We start from the raw sequence: 25,582 nt of genomic DNA, 5'->3' as shown, positions 1-25,582 counted from the left end.
CATAGTCAATAGATCATACCACATAACTTCAAAGATGATTTCCAAAGAGGAGGCTTTGACCATGTGGCACACAGAGACAGGATCTTGAAATAAAGGCATGGTATTCTAAGGAGATGGCACGAAAAGGTATACAAGATTTGTTTTTTAGAACAAAGCATAACAAGTAGGTTACAACTTCCTGTTTCACTTTCCTAAATGTGTACCTCATGCATTTATATAAATACCAGTATATGCTTTAAAGAGGACTTATGTGGACACATACTTTTCTATGCATACATATTATAGTCATTTAAAAAAAACAGTAACTCTATTGTTATAGATATTGTTACAGATGGAAATACTTTTGAAGAAGATTCACTTGGAACTTTACTATTACAGAAACAACACCTCAAAACATTTCTCCTCTTGCTGCTGGAGGGCTCTATTCTTCTTAGTGTCTCAGGAGACAGAATCTCAGCCATTTGAATACATATGCTTCATGGTTCCCTGACAGGATGAACAGGAAATGCAAAATTCACTACTGGCTATTAAATCTTCTGCCTAGAAGTAAAGTATCAACTCTGCTCATTTTTCATAGGCAAAAGTGAGCAAAAGAAATTGTTGGGTAGAGCAGTCAGTCTAGTTCTTTGCCAGGCCAGGAAGGAGTGTGAACAATGCGCTGTTTAACCCAACCATGGGTGTAAGTTAAGGCAAATTTGCCTCTTAATTGAAAAATGCAAAGATGGAAAGGTAAAGAGTTCATCCATGTATTTTCTCAATGTCTATTAATTTAATCAGTAGGCTCTTTGTGGTGCAACTGTATTTAACCGGGCATAATACTAACTGCAAGAAGCACAAAGGAGACAAGATAGTGTTGTTCATAAACAGTTTATAGTTTAGTAGGAAGATACAAGTAAGTAAGTAATTAAAGTGGAGTGATGGCAACTACTTTAGCAAATGTTCTGTTGTTGTGACATTGGGCATTTATTACACATGTACCAGGCGGGATGTCCCACAGTTGACAGTATTATAATTGTTATTACAATAATGGAAGTAAGTACAAAGTGAAATAAGAGGGTTTTTTTTAATCTTTTTTTTTTAAATTGTGAAAATACTGTACAGAGGGGTTACAATTACATGGGCAAGATAATGAATACATTTCTTATCACGCATTGTAGCCTCCTCCTTTGTTTCCCCTTTCCATCCCTTCCCACCTCCTCTTGCCCCCCCACCCAATCTTCCCCGATTCCCCCCCCCCCGCCCTCACCAAAGTTGTAAAGTTCGTTTTCTACATAATGACTTGTACGTCTCATTGTTGCAATGGGTCCACCTGTATCCCTATTTAAACGATTTGTTTTTCCCCTTCCCCTCCACAAGTTATACCAACATCAAATACAGTGAAAGCAGGGGTTATACTGTGGGGGAGGGACATACAAAGCAACAAAGAAACAATCTTATAAATGTTTTTTTTAAAAAAACAAAACAGGGTCATTAAGCACCAATAGGAGATACATAATTACAAAAGTAATATTTATCCAAACAGATAAATAGTCTCAGTGTTCTTGGATCTTTTTTGAGTTGGGAAATGAAATACTTTATGATGAAGTGCCTTAAGGTAAATTTGGTTGAATAAATAGAGTGTAATGATCAAAAATAAAGCTTGAGGGCTACATTTTAATTAGAAAAAACAATGGTACAAAGACACTAACTATATAAGCAGAGGTATGACTGTATTATTCTATTCTTATTAAATGTATCATACTCTCTTGCACCTATCAGGTACTCAGAGAATAGTTTTTAAATGAATTAATGAATAAATAAAGAAATAAGGCATGATAATTTAATGAATAAATGTTGAAATTTAGGTCTTTAAACAAGAACCATAGACATATTTGGATCAGGTCATGTGACCTGGTAATGATTTTGAATGTCATTGGGAATTTTGGACTTTATTCTGCTTTCACCCTTGAGTGTTTACAAAAGTTAAATGAATGATACTTCTTTAACAAGACCTATCATATCATAAGACTCAAAACAGGTTAGAATAGTAAATATCACTCCTATTAAACAGAGGAGAGAGACAGATCAGACCATGCAATTCTGCTGTGTTTCTTAGGAAAATGATTTCAAGACTTACATGTAAAACATGGTTCCAAATTGAATACTTTTTTCTCCTTTTGCTCCCTTTTTCTATTTTTCTTCCTCTCTCTCTCTCTCCTTTATTTTTAAATACTGCCTTGCTTTTCTGTTCTGGGGCAAGAGCAATTTCTTGGTGTTCACATAGTAGAAATAATAGTACAGACAATTGTTCTTTCTTGAGAAGTGTAAGATAAACAGAGAGAAAGACACTGGCTACCCTTTGCCTAAGAAAACTAAGATTTTTTTTTAAATCAAGGATAGATTTTTAAGGATAAACTTCACCTTCACTAGTCTCTTACCTACGACAGAATTTCTCAGTTTTTGTTTTGATTGATATTGTGAGCCTCCAATTTTTCACTGCAAGAGGGTGGAGGATAGGGTGAGGGCTGCTCTGGATATCACTGGCCATTTGGTGACACCCTGGCCTCTGCTCATTTTATGCTCACTACACATACTCTCTACTCCATGCCCACCATTGCAATAACAAAAAAATGTCTCCAGACATTGCCAGTTTTCCATAGGAGGCCAAATTACAGTTTGAGAACCATTGACCTAAACAGTCAATTTCTTTTAGTTTCCAGAAAAGCAGTGGACCTTGAAGATCACATTGGGCATTTAGTGAGTAAGCAGTAAATCAAGAAACACAGTTTCTTCTAAAGGATTGAGATTTCTTTTATTGACAGTGTATAACTAGTTCAAGTGATACTAAGCAGGGTGCTCATAGTTAATTTGTTTGACCTGCACTGCATTTTAAACAATGGGTTTTCATTTTGTTCTATTTATGGTGATTTTATTCAATTACTTTTATTCAGCACCCAGCTTTATAAGTGTGTATAATCCTATTATGTCCTATTCCATTATGGGAGCTTCCAAATAGAAGAGCACACAGTAATAAAATCAAATAAGCATCTTGGCTATTGTGTCCATCTGACACATTTTCTGACCTTGGCTAAATTCAAAACTATCTGAAGAGGGGGAGGGATGCGAAGAAGAAGCAATAACTGCAAAGAAAGAGGAAAGTGCTGGGGGATGATGTGAAGCTGGTGACATCTGTGCCCAGATGGGTGAGAAAAATTCAAATACTGTTGAAATGAAAAATATCTTGTAATGAGAATCAGGACTGGAAGCCTTACAAACATCCATCCACCATTTTCTTTTGCAGAATCCCATCATATCATACTAACACCAAGTTTCCTGTATGATGCTTTGCCTTAACTGCAAGCAGGTGTTGGTCTAAAGGGACAAAAATGGAAAGAATTTCCATGTTATTCATACAAAATCAAATATATGCATAAATACAAACACTATCTATCTATCTATCTATCTATCTATCTATCTATCTATCTATCTATCTATCTATCTATCTATCTATCTAATCTATAGTAGAAATTGCAAAAATACCTCCAAATACATTTATTGCAATATCAGACTTAAGCAATAAAAAGTCAAGTGTAGCCTTCATTTGGGCCTCACTTGACGATTAGATGCAGTGAACAGGTCTGAACAAGTCAGCTAGGTCTGAGTCATTATTTAGGTTCTCTATGGAAACCAAGGCTCAAGGGAATTTGACAAAAAGATGTTTGCCAGACACTATGGGCTTGTCAGTCTCCTGGAGGGCCCCTCACATCACTTCTAAGATGGTTCTGTGAGAATTGGCCAATTCCTCTTCCAAAGACTTACTGTAAATTACTAGTCAACATTGCTTTGCAAAGAGAAGAGGATTTGGGGCACAGGTTAGGCAGGCATCTATCCAACATGAAAGAGAGTATTGATAAGGAAATTTTGTGCATGCAACCAGACATCACCTGCCTTCCTTCAGGGAGCTGGTGACAGTGGAGAAAAGGTTTACAGATCATTCTGAGCTCTCACTAGGGTGCCACAGTAGAAAGGCAAAGCTTTGAGTCTCTCCTGTCTGTCAGTTTCCATTAGTAAGCAGAGCTTGACCCTGCCTTGCTCCAAGTTTGGAAATGAATTATTAGCAACTCTAGAACCTCTCCTCCCTTTTTTTGTACACACTTAGTTGTGACTGCTTTTGTTACAGAAAAACCTTCTGGTATTTGCAATAGACTTGAAACACTCAGTGCTTTGTACAGTTTAATTGGGAGTGACTAAGAAGTAGACCACTGAATTCTCTTTGAAATAGTCCATATATTCAAAACAAAAGAGAGAAATAGTTGGCAACTTCTCCCCCACTCCACGCCCCCAAAATTAAGTGTTTGATACATGGGATCAACACATCATGCTGTATTCCAAATAAGTGATATTTCACTGATTTCCAGTTGAGGCTTCTGAATTGTAAATCTGTGGGTTTTAAGATCTTTTTACACTTAAAAAATGTAAATGTTGCAATTGTAGCTGGCCAATTGTCTCTAACTGGTATCTGATCTGTGTTAAGTTTCCTGGTATGCAACAAGTATCTGATAAGTAAAAAAAAAAATTAAACTTACTTTTGCAAAGCACAGGCTTTTGCTTTTAAGGTAAGGAAATAGTGACTCAAAACCATCTCTGTATGATTTAGCAGGAGAAAATCTAGACTAGTTGACTAAAGGCTTTTCCTTAAATTATACATGATCTCATATTTCCAAAATATCAGGCTCAGGAAAGCTACACAAATGTATATGTCAATCTATTCTCACTGCAGCACTGAATTCTACAGACCATTAGTGATTGATTGGATCTTAGGTGCAATTTTTTTAGCTGCTATCTTTATGGAGGAGATGACAGAGTCTAATGAGGCAAGAGGCAACCCTCTCAAGTTCGTGCTTTTCATTTCTTGCTGTCTAGAGAAAGGCCACACTCTCAGGCATCTAGTCCAATGCCTCTCTGGGATGCTGGATCTTCGCTCTAGCTCACCTTGAAATATCCTCATGCCTTGATAATCAGGAGTATAATGGGGCCACAGGATCCCTAGACACCCAAATCTTCAGATACTTAAGTCCTTCATACAAAACGACATGGAATGTACATATAATCCCCACGATTCCCTTGAATACTTCAAATCATGTCACTTCAAATCAGGGCCCAATGTGAACATGATATACATAGTTATTATACTATACTATTTAAGAAAGAATGGCAAAGAGGTCTATACATGTTCAATAAGGAGCCAATTTTCTTAAAAATGTCTTACTCTCTGGTTGATTAAATCCTGAGATCCAGATGACTACCTACTGTCTTCAAAGAAGTTCCTTTGGAGGTCCACAAAATCAATCAGGAGGGTTGCAAATGTGCTTACAAAATATAGATTTGTTAAATAAATCTATATTTTGGCTGTGTATATTGCATATAGGTATTTTCTTTACAATTTTATACTTAATATTATTATCTTTTATTTTTATTATATTTAAGTAGTTGTATAAAGGGGTGGCTATTTAACAAAGCAGTTTATGAATACAATGCCTTTTACATCACTCCTTTCAACATTCTCACCCATCCCTTTCAACCCACCTATTCCTTCAGCTTTCGTAATTTTGTAGGATGTACATTGAATTCTTGGCTGCATTCTCCACCCCCCTTTCTCCTCTCCATTCATCTTCTCCTTTCCTTGACCTACCCTTCCCTTTTCAAGTATATTATTATGTTTAATGAGGGTCTGGAGATAGTGGAGTGCTACATAGACAAGATCCCGGCACCAAATGCTTCTCCTGTCCCACCCACATCCTCTTGGCTCTCAACATCCCCCCACAGGTTGAATATGCCCTTCCAACACCTCAGCACCAGAAGTGTTATAGATTTTTTGATTCTTTCATATTTTAGTGTGTTTACATGCATGTAATTAGATACCTTGGAGAAAGGATCCAGATCCAGACAGGATTGATTTTGTGTGTTTCATATATAAACACATGGCATGAAGTTAACTTTCTTCAATATATTTAGTGTGTTGACATTTTGATTGTGGTCCTGGGCATGATGTCAGGTGTGTAATTTTCACCTTCTGTCATTCCATCACTCAAAAGATTTCAGCTTTTGGATATTTTAGAGTTCATATTTTGGAATGCTTGACCTTACTTTCCCACAGTGTCCTGATACAAACACTTACGACTCTCTGAATAAGGGCTTTATCATGGCTATTAGTCACTAACCAATGTCAGCTGCAGATTAAACAACTTCACTGCCTCACTTTTTTGAATAGGAGGTCATTGAAGTGTCTTGTACACCATAGCTCTAAGATCCCCAGGGAGGGGAACTCCAGGTGTGTCCAGGGTGATACATTGGACAGTGCATCAGAGACTGTTTCTAGAAAGGTGACTGATTTCTGGACCATAAATTATAACAAAAGATGACAGGGAAGTCGAGCACTGGTGGCTCATGCCTGTAATTCTGGATGCTCAGGAAGCTGAGATATAAGGATCTCAGTTTGAAACCAGCCCAGGCAGGTAACCTTATGTACAGGTAACCATCAAACCCAGAAGTGGAGGTATGGATCAAGTGGGTAGTTAGAAAGACAAGTGAGAGTGTGAGGCCCTGAATTCAAGCCCCAGCATCAGCATACACACACACACACACACACACACACACACACACACACACACACACACACACACACACACACACAGTCCATAGACAATAAATGAAATAAAGGATGCTGTCAATTGGTACACTTCTGTTAAGGATCAAATTAAAACAAAGGGGCACAGAGAGATTGAAGTAGTGAGGTTGGTGGTGATTTTTTTTATTTGATCTGAAACATAAAAGATGAGAATTGGGCATAAAGTACTAGGAGAGAAGATTTGAAAGGAAGTAAGAAAGAATACAAAGTGAGTGGGGATAGAAAAGGGACCACTTAGTGTGTTTCACAGAGAATCAGGTGGAGGGAGGGAAGGGGCAGGGTAGGTTATCCTTGCCATATGATATTTTAGGCAGCAAAAACTTGGCATCCATGCATATATGGTTCCCAGGAGACTGATGTTGAGAAAAAATTGTAAATGTTCAGGATTCAGAGTTCAGTGCCATACTGTGGATGCTTAATTTGATTCTCCCATAATGCCTTCCAACTTCTGCTAAAGACATGGTAGCTTTCAACAAACTGATTTCTTACTTCATGACTTAAATTGAGCATATTACATGCCCCCTTCTGTGTTTGTGTATGTATGTATGTTGTGTGTGTGTGTGTGTGTGTGTGTGTGTGTGTGTGTGTGTGTGTGTGTGTGTGTGTGCTAGGCCTGGGCTTGAACACTGGGCCTGAAAGCTGTCCCTGAGCTTTTGTGCTCAGCAGTAGCACCCTATCACTTGAAACACAGCTCCACTTCCAGATTTTTGATGGACAATTGGAAATAAGAGTCTCACAGACTTTGCTACATGGCTGGTTTTGAACCACATTCCTCAGATCTTAGCCTCCTAAATGGCTAGGATTACAAGTGTGAGCCTCCAGCACTCACCTATGTGCCCCTTTTGGTTGGGAGGGTTATCATGCTTACACCTTGCTTTGGGGAAGCACATTTTCACAAACTTAAGACAGGGAAATACTCAATAGATAATACAAGGTTTTAAACAAAATTGACTCCAATGTGAGATTAGCCAAGAGATTTTCCACATCAACTGAGCTGCATAATACTTGAGTGCGAATTTAACATTTAATTTTTGGCTTTGCAATTTCTTCTCATTTTTAAAACATTATTATTATTTTGGCTGCATTTGCCCAGAACTATGTATAAGAAATCCATAATTGGACCTACTATACAGTGTTGAGAGATGTTTATTCAAAATGCAATGAGAAACTCTTAAGGGATTTTAAGCAGGGGAATGCAATAATCTGATTTATACTAAATGATGATTATGTGGGCATTCTGTGGAAAAGAGACCAGGAGGAAGTAGGAAAGAATCAGAGAAGACAGTAGGCTACCGCAAGAATCTATGGAAGAAATGATATGTGATCTAAACAGCCAAGTGTGACAATTGATGAAGAACAGAATTAAATAACATGTAGCACAGAATACATACACATTTACTTATATCTTCATCTCTACACCAGTTTTATGTATTTCAATTGTCTTTAGCATTTAAAGAAGAACAATCTTCCTAAAAATGTATCATGATATTTGTCTACTTCAGCTCCAACAAAATGCAAATATACATTGACATGGACACAGTTTTTCATTTGTGTTGAGGGGGTGTTGAAAACTTTGGAGCCAGTTAGTAAAACCTTAAGTGTATACATACAATGTGTGTGTGTGTGTGTGTGTGTGTGTGTGTGTGTGTGTGTGTGTGTGTGTGTGTGTGTTTGTGAAGGTAAGCTTCCTATCCCAATAAGTAAGTCCCAATGTGGATAATGGTTCAAAATCAGTAGTTTATTTCTTGCATATGGATGGACATTAGAGAGAAAAAAAATCATTGGCTCTCTGGCAAAGTAGCACTGAGATGGCCTGGTACCAGTGGCTCAAGTTTGTACTCCTACATTCTCAGAAGGCTGAGATCTGAGGATTGATGTTCAAAGCCAGTTGGTCAGACAAATCCAGAGACTATGAATTCCAAGTAACCAGGAAAAGGTCAGAAGCGAAAGGCATGACTAACGTGGCAGAACACCAGCCAAGTTAAAGTGTGAGGCTTTGAGTTCAAGCCCCAGTACTAGTACACACACACACACACACACACACACACACACACACACACACACACACACACACACACACACACACACACACACACACAATAACACTGATGTATGTTCTACTCTACATTCACATAACAAAATTTAGACATTGTTTCTTGAGACCTATGCTACCTTAAAGTTGTAACTTTGTGTTCTACACAGTGCTCCATTGCAGGTCAAAGAGCATGTGTACCACATTCAGGATGTCTTGTGGAGCCAAGCCTGGTATGGGAGCCCTTTCTCTGTTCTCTTTCCATTGGTTGGCATTGAGTTGCATGGCTGCAACTAACTTCAAGGGAAGCTGGGAAATGTCTAATTGGGGGACAGGAACAAAAAAGGAATAGGGATTCTCATGAGTAGCTAGCAGTTTCTATCTTTCTCTTGTAGGCGCTACTTAATATTATTATTTTTCTTAAAGAACAGTGGAAATAAGTTTCATTAGAAGTTTGAAAAAATGAGGTTAGTTGACAGGAAGTATCCTTTATGTTCTGACTCTCAGAACCAGTTGAACTCAAAGCCAGCCCATTTCCTAGGCTAGGGAGATTGCATTTTCCTTTCTAAAGGTTATGTCCTTAAGTAAAAGATTAAATTGAAATGGAAATTTGGCCCCAAACTACATCTTTCTGTGCCCTGAGGAACGGGAATTAATTTGAAGCCAACTATTACTCACTCTGATTATGTGTCAGTAGGAAAGGGAGATAATTATCTTGTCAACAAGGCAATCCGTTGCATTCACTTCTCCACCCCAATGACCAGCATTCCAGTATTTCTTTTTTTTTTTAAATATCAGTCAGTCAATCAACTCAAGTACTATGACTTATTTTGAGCTCAACACTGCTCACACTTAGCAGCAAAGCAGCCCCTAGAGCCTCTTCTTTCAAGTGTCCTTTGGGGAAGAAGGGCCATAGGAAGTTGAAAATGAGGGCCATTTCTGCTTGTGAATCCTATATTCTCATTTGTTTCCAATGTCTTTCCTGAGTTTGCAGAGTGATCTTACCTTAAAATATGAAGAATGGAGGCATAGAATTCCATGTGTATATATACCACATTTTCTTGATCCATTCATCTACTGAGGGGCATCTGGGTTGGTTCCATATCTTAGCTATGGTAAATAATGCTGCAATAAACATAGTTGTGCTGGTAGCTTTAGTATGGTCTTGTTTGTGATCATTTGGGTAAATGCCCAAAAGTGGGATTGCTGGGTCATAGGGGAGCTCTATGTGGAGTCTTTTGAGGAACCTCCATACTACTTTCCAAAGTGGTTGAACAAGCTTACACTCCCACCAACAACAATGCAGTATTTGATGTTGGTATAATTTGTGGAGGGGAAGGGAAAATACAAATTGTTTATATAGGGATATAGGTGCACCCATTACAACAATGAGATGTATAAGACGTTATGTCGAAAAATGAACTTTCCAACTTTGGTGTGGGGGGGGGGCGGAGATGGGAAGGGATGGTAAAGGGAAACAAAGGAGGAGGCAACAATGCTTGATAAGAAATGCAGTCATTACCATGCCCATGTAATTGTAATCCCTCTGTACTGTATTTTCACAGCAAAAAAATAAATATGAAGGAGTGACATTTAAAACCTGGGTGCTGGTGACTCATGCCTATAACCCTACCTACTCAAGAAGCTGAGATCTGAGAATCATGGTTCAAAAGCCAGCTAGAGCAGAACAGTTCATGAGACTCTGATCTCCAATTAACCACACACACACACAAAACAGAAATGAAGCTCATATGGTAGACTCCCAGTGTTGAGCAGAAAAAGCTAAGGGATAGTATCCAGGCCCTGGGTTCAAGCTCTAGTACTGGTCACACACACACACACACACACACACACACACACACACACACACACACACACACACACACACACACACACACACACACACACACACACACACACACACACACACACACACACACACACACACACACACACACACACACACACACACACACCCCCCACAAACATTTGGAAAAAACAAGTTTTAATTTCCCTAGAGTTGAAAGGAACAAAAACTAATTTTCTTCTCATCACATATGAAAATAATTTTTCTGAAAGCTAAGTAAAAAAAAACAAAAAACAAACCCGGAAACTGTATTCTCTTGAGATCAGAACCTTTCTAAATATCATATTTAGTGTTTGTGAGATTCAGGTCCTACAGGGAAGGTCAGGTTTCTTTCATTTGGCCTGTTTTCTGGCTCCTTCTTCTGATTCTCTCACTGGCATAATAAATATTCCTTTTCAGTTTCCTAAATTGTAACTGTTTCCTTTGAGAGACATTTGAAAAGTAGTCTTTGAAACTATTTATTTTGTTTCAAATCCAACTTAAGAGTTGTTAATGTGCTAATGATGCTATTGTTTTGTCTCCTATGTTCTTCCTTTCTGATTGAGCAAAGGTTGAGTTTTTCCACAAAATGAGATGGCTGCATTTAATTGATAAATGTCATAATTTAGAACTTTGCTGGTTTAGATTTTTGAAAAGGAGAGGGAGCCCTTTATTACCACTACTACTACTACCACTACTACTACTACCACTACTACTATTACTACTACTACTACTACCACTACTACTACTACCACTACTACTATTACTACTACTACTACTACCACTACTACTATTACTACTACTACTACCACTACTACTACTACCACTACTACTATTACTACTACTACTACTACCACTACTACTATTACTACTACTACTATTACTACTACTACTACTACCACTACTACTACTACCACTACTACTATTACTACTACTACTACTACTACTACTACTACTATTGCTGTGAATTCAGTATCTCTTTAAGCAGACACTACCCTTTTTAAGCAAGACTCTATTCCCAATGGGTGAAATATCACAGGAAATTGAGACATTGTTTCTTTTTGGCCTAGTAGGAAAACTTGGCTGATGAAATTCAGTATTAAGGTTTTAAGAGTACTGTTTTAATCCATCAAAAAGAGCCATTAGCAGCTTCCCTGGGAGAGATACCATTTCGACCCTTCTATACCTACTGAATTTTTCAAGTACTTTAAGGTATGTTCCAGAAGATTGCATACTGTTATCATTTTAACAATAACTTAGAAATGCTTTAGCGGCCTGATAATTTTATCAAGGCTGGATATAGAGTCTCCTGCCTGTAATATCAGGTAATGTGGAAGCAGAGAGAAGGAGGATCTTCTGGTTCCTGTGTAGCCATGAAAAAAAAGTTAGGGATTACAAAAAAAAATAGAAAGAAAAAAGTTAGGGAGACTCTAATTTCAATCAACACATTGGATATGAGAGTGAGCACCTACGATCCTAGCTCTATGAGAAGCATTGGTAGGAAGATTTTAGTCTGAAGCCAGCCCTTTTAAAGCCATGAGATCCTATCTAAAAAAGACACGAGGGCCTGTGTCAAGTGGTAGAGTGCCTGCCTACCAAGTGTGAGGTCCTGAGTTCAAATCCAAGTACTGCCAAAAAGAGAAAAGAAATCATCAAAATTTGCCGTGGTTGGATGTTTCGTCACTGTTTCTATTAAAAAATAGATTATCAAATGTACAAAAACAAGAAATGAACCCTAGATTCAGGCTCCACTTTCATCCTGCAGTTCATCCACAAGCTCCAGAACTTGAGCAAATCAACCGCGTGGGCATTAAACTGTGTTCTAAGTTCCAGACCATCCTGCCTACTTAATGCCACCTTGTGCTAGATAGTGTTCTGTCACTAACAAATTTCCTGAGGAAAAAAATCAACCTATAAAGAGAGAAGAGTTGTTGGGGGAGAAAGGGCTTGTGATTTTGATCATTCGTACATATCACTTGGCCTCATTGATTTTGGCCTGTGGCACAGCAAAGGTCATGGCAGGAGCATGTGTCAGAGTGAAACTCCCTACCTGTTGGCCAGGAGCAGAGAGCAAGCAGAAAGCTGAGGACCCCAACCCCCCTAGAGAACATGTTCTAATGACCTAAAGACCTCCAGCTAAGTCCCACCCTTAAGAGCTCCACCATCTCCTAATACTGCTACTCTGAGACCCAGGACTTTTTAGCACTTGGCCTTTGGTGGATATTTAAGATCTAAACTACAGGCTCATTTTCAGCATAGGTGAACTGTCCTTAAAATGTGTGCTGTCAATCAGGGCTCTTATTTTAATTTCTAAATTTCCTTCCTTTTGTCTAAGTTTCTCAGGGATGCTCTCAGAACCCCCACCAAGTACCTCGGGATCTTCGTGCCAAGTTTTTGTGCTTTGTTCCCCTCTCCTCAGCCTTCAGTCTATTATCACTTCCTGTGGAATCCCCTAACAATTGTCAGTCAACTCCCTTCTTTTTCCTGTCCCACTCCCCAGTCAAGCTACCATTCTCTCAAAAACTTATAACCAGTCTCTTGCCTTTGGTTTTTCTCTCCCATAGTCATGGTGATATTCTGCTGCCAACGATGTTTTTCTATAATCATTCTTGATTGTGTTACTTCCTGGCTTGAGACTGGTGACATTTTTGTTTTGTTTTTGAATCTAATTACAATTTTTGCTATAAAAACCCAATTGTTGCTTTGGCCCATAGTAGTGTCTCTTAGAAGACTTGTTTATTTGTTTTGTTGGTTGTTTCCCTACCTCCTCCTGCCCCTGGCTACATCCATGCTTTGACATATTTACTACGTTCGCCACTTTAGCCATAACTCAACTCTGGTAATAAGTGCAGATGTTCCTTGACTTGCAATGTGTTATGTCCTGACAAACCTTGACAAACTTTGAAAATATCAAAGTCAAAACCACATTTAACATACTTTCTTTACTGAGCACCACAATTTGTCTTCTCCTACCTCAAGTATGCTCAGAACACTCAGACTCTTCTACTACAGCTGAGCAAAATCCAACACAAAGCCTGTCTAGTAAGAAATTATTCAACATCTCCTAGAATGTAGTTGTATACAAAAACACAAAATAAAATGTCCACAAAACACTGGCACCACAACATCTTGTACAGATTGTGTCTACTCTTGTGGTGAAGTAGACTAGAGCTGTGGCTCCCTGTTATGGCCCAGCATCTCTGTTGCATATTATGCCACAAATCACTAACCTGGAAGTAGATCTGAATTCAGACTCTTAAGTTTCTATTGAGTTTGTATTTTTTTATACCCCAGTGAAGTCAGAAGTTCCTAAACTGAACCCTTGTAAGTCAGGCACATTTTGGTTGGTTATGGGGCTTGAACTCAGGGCCTGGGTGCTGTCTCTGAGCTTTTCTACTTAAGGCTAGTGCTCTATCATGTTGAGCCACAGCACCATTCCAGTTTTCTGGTGGTTAAGTGGAGATAAGAGTCTCATGGACTTTTCTGCCTGGGCTGGCTTTGAATGGCGATCCTCAGATCTCAGCCTCCTGAGTAGTTAGGATTACAGGCATGAGCCACCAGTGCCCAGCATTTATATCTTTTCCCATTCTTGCCAATTCTAACTTGTTCTCTATAAGTAGTAACACTAGCTTGAGACTTCATCCCTCCTTTAGGCCAGAGTACCTGCCCTTCTTTCCTGAGTTCCCCCACACCCTGGTTATACTTCCAGGATGGCTTGCCTTCCTCAAGAGTGACCCCTGTCAAACCTCTGTCTGCTGGTGAAATAAATAAATGCATACAAATAACTATTAGCAGTTTTCACATGTAAAATCAAAACCTAAGCTTTCATGTTGTAACAAGTGGTTCATTTTTGGTACTTTGGAGATGTGGAAATACAATTAAGAAAGACAGGGAATTCTGGTTCTGGCATCAGATCGAGTCCCTGCTCAATCACTATAAACTGGGACCTGTGTTGCATACCTCAGCCTCTCTGAGCGCATGTTCCTTGTCAATAAGCACTGGATGATTTGTAATTCACATGAAGTGCTTTTGAAAGGCCAAGAACAAGGGATGTGTCTGAAATGAGTAGGGGTCTGGGATGTGTGGTAATGCTCGGTATGAGAGGAAGCTTGGCTGTTTCTTCTTTGTAGTCTTCTTTGTGGTACCCAAACAAACCAGCAGCCAGGGAGAGGTGGAATATTCATGGTTTCAGGGGGCACTGATAGGAGGAGGAATGCTTGTCTGATCTCTGCCCCATCAGATGAAGCCACACCAACGGCAGGATGGAATGGCAGGAAATGGTTCCCTTTTAGTTATCCTTTGGGTGGGGCTTAGCAATGCTCTTCTGTTTTCTTACACATGGAGTGAAAATGAGACTTGATACAATGCAAAAGTCATTTTGAACAGAATTCTCCCTCTAATAAATATTCCCATTTCTATGATGTAACTTTTTGGAACGATGGTTTTATTGTGTTTGTTTTTTGTTTTATTTTATTTTTGTGCTAGTCCTGGGGCTTGAATCAGGACCTGGGTGCTGTCTCTGAGCTTATGTGCTCAAGACTAGCTCTGTCACTGGAGCCACAGCGCCACTTTTGGTTATTTTATTTTATTTTCATGATTAATTAGAGATAAGACTCTCACAGACTTTCCTGCCTGGGCTGGCTTTGAACCATGATCCTCAGATCTCAATCCCCTGAATAACTGGAATTGCATAAGTGAACACCTATGCTGGATGGAATGATGTTTTATTTAATCATTTTATAGTAGTGGCAATAGAACTCAAGGCCTTGCACTTGCAAGGCAAGCGCTATAAGACATCACTGGACATCACTGAGTATGTGTAGGAGTTTTTATTTTTGAGGTAGGGCCTTGCTTTTTATGCCCATCCTGGCCTGGGCTGTGATCCTCTTATTTTCATTCCTTCTGTAGCTGAAAAAAAAATGGACGTGCACCATTATACCAGCTATTGAGTGAGGTAGGGTCCCAGAATTTTTATGACTGGATTGGCCTCAAAGCACAATCCAAAAATCTCTACATCTCAAGGAACTAGGATTATGAGGTTGAACTAAATCATTCCCTGGCTGGAATGATTTTCAGGAAAGGGATAGAGGCAGTTCCAATGAGTAAGGTGTTTATTATATTGCTTATTATAATTAACAACTGAAAATCACCTGAAATGTACAATCAGTGTGGAATGATTACAGCCCTTCAATGACTTCTCAGTAAAAAGGAAGTAACACTTGGAAAAACTATTCAAATAATCAGAAAATTTCAATCTATGGCTTAATTTCAAGAAGATAAATCAAATGAATAAACAAGATCCCTAAGTAGCCAGTGGGAAATATACCTGTTTGATCGGCATCAGTTAATACCAACACACCCCCAGCCGAATCCTGTCTCTCTAGACTCAGTCCCAGTGAAGGAAACTCACTGTATTTAATGCAAAATAATATTTAGTTGACTTTAGAATTTAACCAGGCCTTTATCTCACCCTGTGAAACTTGAAAAGAAGCATTCAGACTATTATCAGAGGAAAAAGTGCGCTTTGGGGCTGAATGCCTTGAAGTTGTAAGATAGCAAGAAAGCAAAGCCTAAACTTGCAAAAAAGTTAATCTTCACACTTACTTTGTGTGTCTTTAAGTGTGCTTGAATTTAGGATCTGGGCATTCTCTCTCAGCTATTTTGCTCAAGGCTCGGCTTTTACCACTTGAGTCATACCTCCCCTTCTTTTGCTTTTTGGTGCTTAATTGGAGGTTTACCTGCCCAGGCTGGCTTCCAACTGTGTTCCTTAGATCTCAGCCTCTGGAGTAGCTCACCCTATAGGGGTGAGCCACTGGAACCCAGAATGTACAAGGAGTCTTTACATACATTATTTTACTTGAATTGGTACTTCTATTCTTTTGTAACTGCCTACAAGAATCACTTCAGAGCTGAGGAAAAGAGAAATTGAGTGACTTATTTGGACTCTATTCCCTATATCTGCCTCATATCCAAGGATTTCCCTGCTGTGCAGAATTCTCTTTGAACCCAGTGGAAACTACCTAGAAGAGAACAGTCAGCTTCAAGAAACAGATATTTCACTATGGCTGTATTCACTGGAGACCCTCCAAACATCTGGGGTCTCTTTTTACATGTCTAGATGAGTCTTGTGTTGAAAGAGACACAGAGCTATTACAGACAGCCCACCATTACACAGCAAGTCAGTAGCAGGAGTCCATGTAGAATTACAATGCCTTTTTCTTGTCCCTCATGAATCCTTATCTCTCCTCTCCTCTCCTCTCCTCTCCGCCTTCTCCTTTTCCCTCTCCTCCTCCCTCTCCTTCCCCCCACCTCACTGCCTGTCTCAGATTCAGAAAAGAACTTTTTTTTCTGATTATTTTCCCCTCTCACTTGGTTCAGAACCATAGTGCATTTGTCAAAGTCATTGTTTCTTCACCCCCTACCACTTTCCTGTTAGATGATTCAATACTAACCAAGAATCTCTTCACTTAGGGGAAAGAGAGAAAGTGAGAAAGACAGAGAACTTCTCAGAGCTGATAACCCTGTTTTTTCTCTTTCTCTCTCTTGAAGAAAATGTCTTATCTGATTTCAACTTCCATTTATTTTCAAGATGAGAAAGAAATCTTTACAGAAAAACCCAAGGGCTAGCTCCCAAGTGTTTGACAGGAAGTCTTTGTCTCTCATGGTTTCTCTTTTTATTTACTTTTTTATTTGGGGTTGGGGACTTGTTGAGTTATTCCACTAAGGACAGTGCTGACTGCTTCCGGTTTCTACTTCTCTTTCGAAGTTTATTTTATGTTTTGTTATGGTTTTCAGATTTCTCATGGTTTGGATTTGGGAAAGTAAAATCAAGACAAGGTGTTGGTAAGTAGTTATTCCTTCTTTGAATAAGTAATTAGCTTATGCTGCTTATTTCAGATGAAATGAGCTAGATACTCTATATTTGTTGGTCCTTGACTCATTTTTCTGTGTTCCTGGCTTTTGACTTGTTGTAGAAGGAGGTTTAGGTTGTTTAGATTGTTTTTTTCCCAGAAAAGGTACAACTTTTGCTAATTGTGCTGGGTTTTATTTAGTTTTGTTTTTTGTTTGGATTTTCATGTCGCCTTTTTGAAATGCATTTGTTGTTATCCTTTGAGGATGCGTCAACTGCTGAGTTCTGGATAGAGAGAGGTTCTTAAGATGATTCAAGACATAAAATGTAACTACATTGGAACTACACATGTGGCAGTTGAACAGTCAAACATGGGCAAACGTGGCTCTCAACATATTCGACTGGCCAACTGGAACGGAGTTCTGAATTGGTAGATCAGCTATTCATTTGTGGCCATTTCTTGCTCAAAGCAGTCTTTAACATTCAGACACTGCGATTTGTGCTGATTGCATTCCATTCCTTGCATTCAGACCGTGTGCCGACAATCGCAAGGCAGAATGTGTAGCTTACTGAGTGAATGCAGATGATGTAGTTCATCGTTAGGATTGAAATCAGGTGTGATCTCTTGGGACCTCCAATTTGTCCAGTATTTTCCACGGGTACAGAGACAATGAATTGAATTTGAATGGAAGGCAAGAAAAGACAGGCTGTCTTCTGTCATTCATGTGGGTTTCCACATCTGACCATGATGGACAGATTCTTTTGGTTGGTGTTTCTTTTGATAGCAAGTTTGGCTACAGGTAAAAATGCAAAGGAGGGGACGGGTCTGAACCTTCTACTTCTGAGCCACCTAACCTATATTTGTCTATCTGTACAGGGAAGTCTACTTCCTTTCCTTTTTAAACTCTGACATCAGACCTTGTCCTGTAAAGCAGTCTCTATCAGTGTCTGTTCACTCATCCAGAATAACCAGCAGGCTGAGCCCAGGCTGAGCCAATGGAGTCTTTAGGGGAAAGGTCACCCCACCCCTTACCAGTCCCATAGACTCCAAGGAAAAAGCTCTTAACAAACAATAATGAGGAGAAGTTGGAACATAAATTTGAGCCAGCTCAGGACTTCTAGGCAGCTCTCCATGGGCAAATTTCAGACATAGCCAACCATAATCTCTTTGCCAAGACATTATAAAAGGGATCCTGTTTTAGGGTTTCCTACATTGCTGGGGGGAGAAGGACCTGTGGGTGTTGGTGTGTATAGAGAAAGAGGTGAATTCTCCCATAACAGTGCTGTATAATGGTGTCTTCCTTCTACGAGTAGTAAATCACTGTACTACTTCAACCTTTTTTTTTTTTTGTCGGTCATGAGGCTTGAACTCTGGGCCTGGGCATTGTCCTTCAGCTCTTCAGCTCAAGGCAAGTGCTGTACAATTTGAGCCACAGTACCACTTCTAATTTTCTGAGTGGTTTATTGGAGATAAGAGTCTCATGGACTTTCCTGCCTGGGCTGGCTTTGAACCGCGATCCTCAGATCTCAGCCTCCTGAGTAGCTAGAACTGCAGGCATGAGCCACTGGCACCCTGCTATTTCAACATTTTTAAAGCTAATTTGCACTACAGAAGGGTATTTGTCCCCAGAGAGCTTCAAAAATATGATTTGACCCTTTTAGACACGTAGAGATTATTTTTAGAATATTCCAGCTTCCACCCACCAGACAAATTATAAATGATCATTTATAAATAAATGATCATTTATTATTATCATTATTATCATTATTATTATTATTATCATTTAGGTTTGGTGAAGTCAGTAGTTTTGGAGATGATGGACATTGAAAACAAAAACTGTGATTCACAGTTCTCAAGTGGGAAAAGAGGGGCCATGCTATGCCATGGCGACATAGCTATACAGGGTACCCAAGATGGGTCAGGAGGCAGAAGGATCATGGGGAAATCATAGACATGAGTCTTTATTTGAGTTTCCATGAGAACAGGCAAGGTAACTAGGCAGGTTTAGAACTGGTCAGTGTGAATAATTTCAGAGAACCTCTGGACATAGGCCAGTTGGAAATTTTCTGGTAGCTGATTCTGAGGTGGTTAGGGCAAGTGGTGGCTTGGAGTTTAGGGTACAGACCAAGAAAGTGATTGATTGTGTCGATGGCATTGGATGGTTTGACGTGTCTAGCAACTGGCTAGCCCTATGGGAGTCCTAGGGGAGCCCTAGAGAAGGCAGTCTACTCCAGAGTTAGCAGGCTCCATAGCTTCATGAGACAGAAAATAAGAAGTCTTGCAGCTACTCAAAATAATAATGCGTCCTCTCATACACTGTTGGTATTGAGCGAAGGAATTTCTTTTCCTTGATGCCCTTCCTCCATTCTGACCACTAGAAATGAAGTCTAAGTTAGTTGGCTAACTTAGATATGTGTGAATATATTTTGATGTAAAATATACTATTTTAAGTTATTAAATACAATGTATAACAAGTTAAAACTTTATATATTAATATTACCATCTATAGTATTAGGACCTCATAGTATATAATATCATTAATATTTCAATAGATATACTATGATATTATATACTATACAATTATATACTCTGGTATATTGTACACTATAATAGTATAATTTTATAGATTATAATATTAATGTATAGTATATGTCAATATAATAATGTATTATAATTAACAACACATGCTTTTCAAGTACTCTAATGAATTTCTTGCAACAAGCTCTGGTATACCTCTGACTCTTCTTTCTTCTTGGTGGTGCCTGATCATATACATGCATAGACACACAAAGACACAACCTGTGAAATGCACAGACAGGCTTGAAACAAATTATATACACATTCATTGTCTTCATGGAGCTTTTCCCTCCTCCCAACTTTGCCGTGCTTTGCATTTCATTATATAGGAAAATGGGCTGAATGCCTGCAAGTTTGCCAGCCGAATCAATCTTGCAGGGTTTTGGAACATCAATAATAAAGGAAACAGCACTTAAATTAATATTCCACTTGATGAATTGTTGAAGTGTGTGTTGCTCTTATTTGTCAACAGTGGCTTTCAGTAAAGTGAAAAGACGTATGAAAAATTACCTTTGGTGCTTTATATCATTTGCATGCTTAACTGCATCCACCATTCCTTGCAAACTCTTACTTGAGAGTCAACAGTTTCAATTGTAGAGATCAGAGGAAGGGATGTTCTTTGCAGAAGGAGGACTAAAGAGCAAGGCCTTCACAGGATTAAAGCAAGGGCTCTACTATGTACTTGGCTGGTGATTCGGAGGCTGGATTCCTGGAGGAATCTCAAGACTGTCATCTAGATGTCAACCTCAAAAATGACTTGAGAGCTGTCCTGATGCTGCTAACCTGATCTATACTAGAGACAATCCTTGCTTCCTTCCTTCCTTCCCTCCTTCCCTTGTTCCCTTCTTCCTTCCTGTTTTCTTTTTTCTTTCTTTCTTCCTTCCTTCCTTCCTTCCTTCCTTCCTTTCTTTCTTTCTTTCTTTCTTTCTTTCTTTCTTTCTTTCTTTCTTTCTTTCTTCCTTCCTTCCTTCCTTCCTTCCTTCCTTTCTTTCTTTCTTTCTTTCTTTCTTTCTTTCTTTCTTTCTTTCTTTCTTTCTTTCTTTCTTTCTTTCTTTCTTTCTCTTTTTTCCTCTCATTTCTCTTTCTTTCTTCCTTCCTTTCTTTCTTTCAAGTACTAGAGCTTGAACTCAGGGCCTAGTTCTTGGTTGGCTTTTTTGATCAAGGCTTGAACTCTACATTTGGGCCACAGCTCCACTTCTGGCTTTTTGGTAATTCATTGGAGATAATAGGTACATGAACTTTCCTGCCCTGGCTGGCTTCAAACTAGAAAGCTCAGAGCTCAGCCTCTTGAGTAGCTAGGACTACAGGCATGAACCACCAGTGCCTGGAAGTGTCAATATATTTCTAATCACTTCCTGGGCTCTGGAAGGAAATATTTTATATGTGGACTATTTGAAAAGAACAACTCCTGCATTTCTGGGGATAAAGGTGGAGCCTGGAATCTGTAAAGAAATGTGTAGCCACAACTTCACTCCACTCTGGGAGCTCTGGCAGTAGCAGGCTTTGGGAACCTCTCAGGACAGAACGTTGTTCTGGAGATGAAACACAGGAACCAACAGCTGGAAAGGTTTATTGACAACATGCAGAAACCTTAGCATCACATGTCTCCATTCTTCCTTGCTGGATAAAATCTGAGTAGGTCTGTCAGGAAGCAGATCATAAAACCAGGAAGGTTGAGGATATTAGAAAGAACGTGTCTTTGTTGTTGTTGGCTGGATTTCTGCTCTTGGCAAACACAGGTGAGCAAAGAATAAGATGAACACAACCGAAGGGCTCACCTTGCCTTTGAGTCTTCTGTGGCTTCTAAACTAGCTGCGTGAGAACTTGACTTGTGTGTGGAATTAAACCAGAGTATATTATTAAAGGCAACTTAAATGTACATCCCACTGAGAGAATGCATTAAAAATCACCTACAACAGCAGTTGGATTCCTCTTGCATAGTTTGTTTAAGACACAGCTAGCTGGGGAATGTCTAATTGTTATCACTACAAACTGTGATAATCCCCATATTGGGGTGGGCAATGGATCTTGGGGATTGGAAGCTGGATTATCATTGTATTAGAGCCCTTGAGAAAACATGCTTGTACTGATAATTTCTGTGCTTTTCACTACATTAGTTAAGTGTGAAGAGAAAGGTGAGGAATGTATGGAGATGCTGAAACCTGCATACTGGGATGGGGGTGCATGCATTCCCTTACACAGGATTTAGCAATTCAGACACTTCCTTGTCTAGTTAGGCATGTGTCTTCACTGGGTATTAGATTCTGCTTCATTCTCCTTTGTCTTTAATCCTGATGCTTTTCCCTCCCATCTTTCTCTTGGTTTATGCCAGTAGTCATGGCCAGTGATCTGCTTCCATGGGAACATGCCCATTCAATAGGCTTCAGATGTATGTGAAATATATGTGGAAGAAACTGTGTCTACTTCCTAAATATGGTTTGCACAAGTGATCATAATTGTTTTGAAACTTTCACATAGATATTTTTGTGAATGTGCATTTTGCTTGCAAGCAGCATGAGTTAATGGTAAATGGATAAATTGTTCAGACTGCAGATAAAGGTGTATATGTTCTGCTGTTTTGGGCTTCAAAATGTGTCCTATATGAAAAATATTACATGTATTGCTTTAATGTACAGGCATGTATTAACTCTATAAATACTATCATAGCTAAAGGCAAAGCAGATAACTTTAACTTGAAATTTGTCCATTATTGTTATGAAAATATTTTGTGGGAAGTGGCGCTGTAGTTCAAGTGGTAGAGCGCTCGCCTTGAGCTGAAGAGCTGAGGGACAAGCGCCCAGGCCCAGAGTTCAAGCCCCACAACCGCCAAAAAAAAAAAAGAAAATATTTTGTGGAGGAAAGTTGCTCAGGTATTCACTGATTAGAGAAAATGAGACACAATAAGGGGACAGGCAGTCCAATATCGTTTTAATCCCACAGTTAAGGATTATTTAAGCATGCCTACTGGTAACTCATATCCATGGAGCACATTTAAATTTACCATCCATTGTCCTATTACTAATCTCAGTCCAGATTCATAAAACTGCAAGAATATTAGATAATGCACATTTTACAACTGTAAGCAGATACAGAGATACAAAGTAGCTAAGTGACTTATTCAAAGACTAGAAACTGGAAAGTCAGATCTTCAAACTGCCACTATAACTTTTAGAATCCTGGGAAATAAATCTTAAATTTACACTGGTAATTCAGTGAGACATGATTCTGAAGGTGTATGTAGAACTGAGAAGAATGCTGTGGACAAACTTTCAGGAAATAAGAATGACATAATTGTAAATGTCAGATATTGCTGTTGGAAATATGAAATGGTACAGTCAATTTGAATTGATCATCCCTCAAAATGGTCAATAGAGAACTAAAATAGGGTCAATCAATTCTACCCAAGAGAAAAGAAAATATGTGTTCTCACAAAAGCAGTGATGAATTCCAATAATCCCATTGTTAATAGATCAAATAACATGTGTTCTTCAATATGTGAATGGATGAATAAATAAAATGTGCCATATAATGGAATATTACTCAGTAATAAAAAGGATATACTGATATATTTTATAATATAAGTGAATCTTTAAAATTTATGTTAAATGAATGAAACTAATTACAAAAGGTCACAGAGTATATGATTCCATTTGCGTGAAATGCAAGAATAGGTATATTCACAGAGATGGAAAGTAAATTCATAGATTTCTAGAATTAAGATTGGGGAAAAGATTAGCGTGATGAAAATATCCTAAAATTGTACTGTAGCCATGTTTTCACACGTACCAAAATCTGCTGAATTATCCACACGCAGTTGTACACTTGAAGTGAATTTGAGGTCTATGAAGTATAGCACAATAGAACCCACTGAATTACAGACTACATCTTTTTCTCCAACTCCAGGCCCAGCTTCAGTTATCAGTAATGATGATGACTCTGCGAGCCCACTCCATCACATCTCCAATGGGAGTAATACTCCGTCTTCTTCAGAGGGCGGCCCTGATGCCGTCATTATTGGAATGACCAAGATCCCTGTCATTGAAAATCCCCAGTACTTTGGCATCACCAACAGTCAGCTCAAGCCAGACACATGTAAGTACAGCTGTTTATATTTACTGCCCTCCCCCTTTTTTTGGTACAGCTATATCAATGAGTGTGTTTATCAGGAGCTTTGACAAGGCTGACTGGGTGGCTTGGGGGGGGGGGTGCGGTCAGTGAAATGTCTGAGGATTCTTGCAGCCTTTTGGCCTATGGACCAGATCCTTTAGTTTGTTCCTTATGGAATTCTCAGGGTGTGTCTCCTGTTGGGATGGGAACTGTGGTCAGAAACTTCTCTTGGGATCCATTTTCCAAAAGCATTTGTCAACATGAAGTTGGAATCTAAGCATGTTTATCTTGAAAAAGACAGAGACAGAAACCAGAAATGCCGTTAGAATGTATATTCATACATCAGTTAGAGATAATAAGCAATGATGCAATTTAAAACTGGTTTATTGAAAGTAATTACGATATAGTCAGGAAGGCACTGGGTTGCACAAAGATGGTACCCATTTGAGAAGTTCTGTATTCTTTGTTTAATCTACTCACAACATGAGATTTTGTGTAATGTCACAGTAGCAAAGAGACATTGCACCAGACGACAGGAATTTGCAGGAGGCCGACTTCGGTTTTTTAGAATGAAAATTACCCCATCAGCCTCTACTGGCAGCTTGGGATTCTTCTCAGAGCCTCTTCTCCTATCTTCTGGCAACTCTATGGACAACCAAAAAATAAGATCACAGTGAACAAAAATGGCTTCTGCACTTCAAACTCTTGGCTGGCCTTCCTTCATACTTGAATAAGGGCCCTGCAAAAGCCAGTGGCCCAGATCTCAGTGGTTCCTAGCACTGATGAATGGGTATCTTTTATCTGCATGTTTGTATTCTTTCTTAAATACTACTCTCTTGACTTGTCTCAGAGGTGAGATTGGAAGGACTGTTGCAAAGTTAGGCTTTGGAGACTGATTTTCTACCCAAAACCCAGGAAATGTGATGGCTTAGAAATGGATATCAGATCTGTTTATATAGAAGGAAACACTGGTGATTTCTTCTTATTCATCCACACTTACTCCAAAAGACTTTTCAGTTTGAACTTGAGGCTAAGTATTAGAAAAATAACAGTATTAGAAGCTTGCCACATGTGAAACTGGGTTGTGAAGCATATTGAGCTCTTCAAATCTCAAGACATTACTTGAAATCAAGGTGCTATTAATCCTAATATTGTCTCTGCAATGAGAAAAAGATGAGTGGAGGCAGCATTTAGAATGAGCATCCTTTTGTGAGCTAACTATCTTCTGAAGGTCCTAGATGCCCTGAATACGTAGCAGTCAATGGTGGAGCTGAATCAGGATGCTGTGAGGGGGATCTCTGTCGGAACAGAATACTTTATATTCTGATACCACTAGGATAAAAATGTATGATAATCGAGGTTGGTACAACCAACTTGCTTTCCAATGGAGAAAAGACAGAGATGAATGAACAAGTAGAGACCATTGGTCTAACATTCCCAATGGGAGAAAATGAACAAATAGTCAAGAAAGCAAATACCAGTGAACATGAGAGCCTTTGGTC

At 39.0% G+C, this 25,582-nt stretch overlaps 1 protein-coding gene across 4 annotated transcripts in view; it reads left to right on the top strand.

Moving 5' to 3' along the window:
• Positions 1-25,582, top strand: part of Ntrk2 (neurotrophic receptor tyrosine kinase 2) — a 370,633-nt gene that overhangs the window by 187,175 nt on the left and 157,876 nt on the right. For 2 of the 4 annotated variants that reach the window (XM_070035478.1, XM_070035480.1), the window contains exons 12-13: positions 17,341-17,388; positions 23,877-24,065. In XM_070035478.1, the coding sequence (XP_069891579.1) occupies positions 17,341-17,388; positions 23,877-24,065 (237 nt within the window). The remainder of the gene's footprint in view (positions 1-17,340; positions 17,389-23,876; positions 24,066-25,582) is intronic. The other 2 variants (XM_070035479.1, XM_070035481.1) reach the window with 1 other exon arrangement.

This window comes from Dipodomys merriami, unplaced genomic scaffold (genome assembly GCF_024711535.1).
Source record: "Dipodomys merriami isolate MVZ:Mamm:240054 unplaced genomic scaffold, mDipMer1.0.p SCAF_26, whole genome shotgun sequence".
NCBI lineage: Eukaryota > Metazoa > Chordata > Mammalia > Rodentia > Heteromyidae > Dipodomys > Dipodomys merriami.
This window is presented reverse-complemented; position numbering and strand designations above follow the sequence as displayed.